Here is a 3120-nt window from a genome sequence, read left to right as displayed (position 1 = left end):
CATGGTATGGGCCTGAATAATGCAATAAATAACAAGGAGCCTCAGGCAGGAGGTTCGGTGGTGACACCTTATTCTATACACACCCATATAATAGTTATGTAATAGGCAGTGTGTTTTGCACATTTCAGCCCCCTGCAGCCTCCCTCCTTCCACAACACTTCGCTATCACTCCAGCACAGAAAACTTTCTTGGAAACTTTTCAAACTATGACGTCACTGTGTCTGAGGAGGGAGGGGAAGGGGGTTTAGGGCAGCCAATGAGCGCGGAGCCTCGTGACTGGCCGGCCAATCAGTGCGGAGCGGACAGTTCCGCGGTGCTGACGACCTTCAGGACTGTAGAATAAAAATGCCCGGAGGAGAGAACGAGGGTTTGCTGGAGGAAGGCGCGGAGTGGACGGTGCAGGGGAGCAGAGCTGCACCACTGAGGCTGTACAGCTGCACCACTGAGCCTGTGCAATGACCGCACAAGGAGCCTGAGAGGCCGGGACCGGTGAGTGCGGCACCCATTACACCCCGGGCAGCCCCCTCCATTACCATGGGCATGTCAGTGGGTGCCAGCCCTGCAGCGGGGGAGGGGGGCTGCAGCCCCTGACACTGAGTAATGGCTGCGGGGAGGGAACCGCTGCTGCTCTGTGTAGAGGGTAGGTAGCCCCTGTGCACGACCTATAGACGGTGGGTTACTCTCCACAGGTCAGTGCATTGACCTCCTACATGTTTGCTATTGTGGCCTATATGCTCTGTATATGGAGGTCTCCTATGTATGTGCAAAGGAAAGTGTATAGAATGATGGGGGGAGTAGTGGTGCAGGAATTCCCTCTTGTATAGTAGTGTCTATGCTGGTATAATGAAGGCATATTGGTGCAGTGACCCCCATCATCCATATACCAGTGTAATGCCCCCCCCCCATGCATGTATATACTGGTGCACTGACCCCCATCATCCTTATATCAGTGCAATGACACCCCATAGTGTACTGTATGTGCCTGTAATGATCCCCTCTAATGCATGTATATACTGGTGCAGTGACCCCCATCATCCATGTTTCAGTGTGATGATCCCTCTAATGCAGGCATCCTCAAACTGCGGCCCTCCAGCTGTTGCAAAACTACAACTCCCAGCATGCCCGAACAGCCTACAAGTATCAGCCTACAGCAGGGCATTGTAGTTTTACAACAGCTGGAGGGCCGCAGTTTGAGGATGCCTGCTGTAATGCATGTATATACTGGTGCAATTACCCCCATCATCCATATAGCAGTGTAATGACACCCCACAGTGTACTGTATGTGCCTGTAATGATCCCTCTAATGCATGTATATACTGGTGCAGTGATCGACATAGTCGATATAATGTACAGATTAGTGTAGACCCCCATAATAGTGTTTATACAAAGGTAATGATCCCCATTATTATAAATATATAATAGTATATGTATATACTGGTGTATAGTGTGTATATACTAGTTTATCTATAGATGTAATGACCTCCCCCCGTGTATATACTAGTATGAGACCCTCTAGTGCAGGGATGCTCAACCTGCGGCCCTTCAGCTGTTGGAAAACTACAACTCCCATAATTCCGGGACAACCTACAGCTATCAGCCTACAGAAGGGCATGGTGGGAGTTGTAGTTTTACAACAGCTGGAGGGCCGTAGGTTGAGCATCCCTGCTCTAGTACATATATTGGTGAATTGACCCCCCAATACTGTATATGGTATAATGAACTCCTCCGCTGCTGATTTTCATAGTCCATATATTGGTAAATTGGCCCCCATACTGTCACTTCCAATCTACCGACCCCCGTATGCTTTATGCAGAAATGAATCCTTTGTGGTGTGTACAGGCGCCGACAGCCTGAAGTCATTGAGGGTATAGTGACCCCCTCCCCCATGTAAGGGGTTAGCGTTTACCTATGTACCTTCTGTCATTTTCGGTGAAGGGTACTCTGGACTCGTTAATGCAGTGACGCAGAGATGCCTGGCTCCATTCAATGGGCACCCCGCTCGCCCGAGTACCAGTCTCAGAAGCAATGCAAGAAGACCTCATTCGCTTTCTACCAGGCCGTGCGGGACCTGCTCCCAGTCTGGCTCCTGGAGGACATGCGGCTTATGGAGGTACTACACTGGGAGGAAGGGGGCATCATCAGCTCATACACACCCTCTGAGGCGCTGCTCTACGCCCTGGTACACGACCACCAGCCTTACGCCCACTACCTGCTCAACCACTTCCCGAACGATGCCCTAGCTGTGCCAAGCAAGAGCTTCAGCTGCTGCCAGTCTGGAGCTCCTCACCTCACCATGGCTGTGCGCTATAACCGGCTGCAGATCCTGCAAGAAATTCTGTGCACCCTCCGGAAATTCCCTTCCGAAAGCCGGACTGTCTACATCAACCAGCGTGGGTGCCAGCGGGTGGAGGGTGGCAAGACTCCCATACACCTGGCTTGTGAGCTGCAGCGAGTTGACTGTCTGATTTTGCTGCTGGGGCACGGTGCCTGCCCGTATGTTAAGGACTGCAGTGGCAAATTCCCCCTCGATTGCCTTCTGCAAGCAATACAGGACAGTCCGCAGGATATGCACCTGAAGAGGCTGTGCCTGGATTCTGTGCTGCTGTACATGGCCGCAGGAGTGCCCCTCTCCACCAGGCAGCGGCTTCAAGAAGAGGGCACGGCTTGGCAGGAAATGCTGGGAAAGGACTTGTACAGATGGTTGACTGGCACCTCTGCCCCTACCCTCTTCACTCTGTCTATGCAGAGTCTGCTCAGGGCCCTCCCTGCTGACAGGTTCCCAGAGGTCCTGGAGGAGATCTCCCTACCAGACTTCTTAAGACCCCTTGCCTTACAGAAGCAAGTCCCAAAATAGAACAGCTTTTGTTTTGTGAGGGTCTTAACACCCAAGGATGATTATCCCCAACCTCCACCTCTAACTCCCATCATGTAGTGTCAGCAGGGTGACACGCAATACGCAGGCACTTGGCATGCAATGTCAGGGGCTGCCAGCTGATGATGTACAACAGACAGATGCCCAGTTCTGCGCCAAGATGGCGACTTGTTCAAAGCTGCTTGTGTATCAGTGTAAAGGGGCACCCCACGTGTAAGGTGTATATATCAGTAGTGAGCCATTTTCAG

The 3120-nt window shown here is 51.9% G+C and overlaps 1 protein-coding gene across 3 annotated transcripts; it reads left to right on the top strand.

Annotated features, from left to right (window-relative positions):
- Window positions 1–336: 336 nt before the first annotated feature.
- Window positions 337–3120, top strand: ANKRD9 (ankyrin repeat domain 9). 3 transcript variants are annotated; one of them, XM_044272010.1, is made up of 2 exons: window positions 337–489; window positions 1936–3120. In XM_044272010.1, exon 2 carries the CDS (start codon window positions 1970–1972, stop codon window positions 2852–2854), a length of 885 nt encoding a protein of 294 aa, XP_044127945.1. In that variant the 5' UTR covers window positions 337–489; window positions 1936–1969; the 3' UTR covers window positions 2855–3120. The 3 variants fall into 3 exon arrangements, with proteins under 3 accessions (XP_044127945.1, XP_044127947.1, XP_044127946.1); XM_044272012.1 differs by lacking the exon at window positions 337–489 and adding an exon at window positions 524–640; XM_044272011.1 differs by lacking the exon at window positions 337–489 and adding an exon at window positions 542–689.

This window comes from Bufo gargarizans, chromosome 11 (assembly GCF_014858855.1).
Source record: "Bufo gargarizans isolate SCDJY-AF-19 chromosome 11, ASM1485885v1, whole genome shotgun sequence".
Lineage (NCBI taxonomy): Eukaryota > Metazoa > Chordata > Amphibia > Anura > Bufonidae > Bufo > Bufo gargarizans.
Note: the sequence above shows the minus strand (reverse complement) of the source record. Positions and strands in the feature narration are given on the sequence as shown.

What these genes read in the sequence shown, in the direction of transcription:
- ANKRD9 (XM_044272010.1), top strand. Translation starts at nt 1,970, where the DNA reads ATGCCTGGCTCCATTCAATGGGCACCCCGCTCGCCCGAGTACCAGTCT.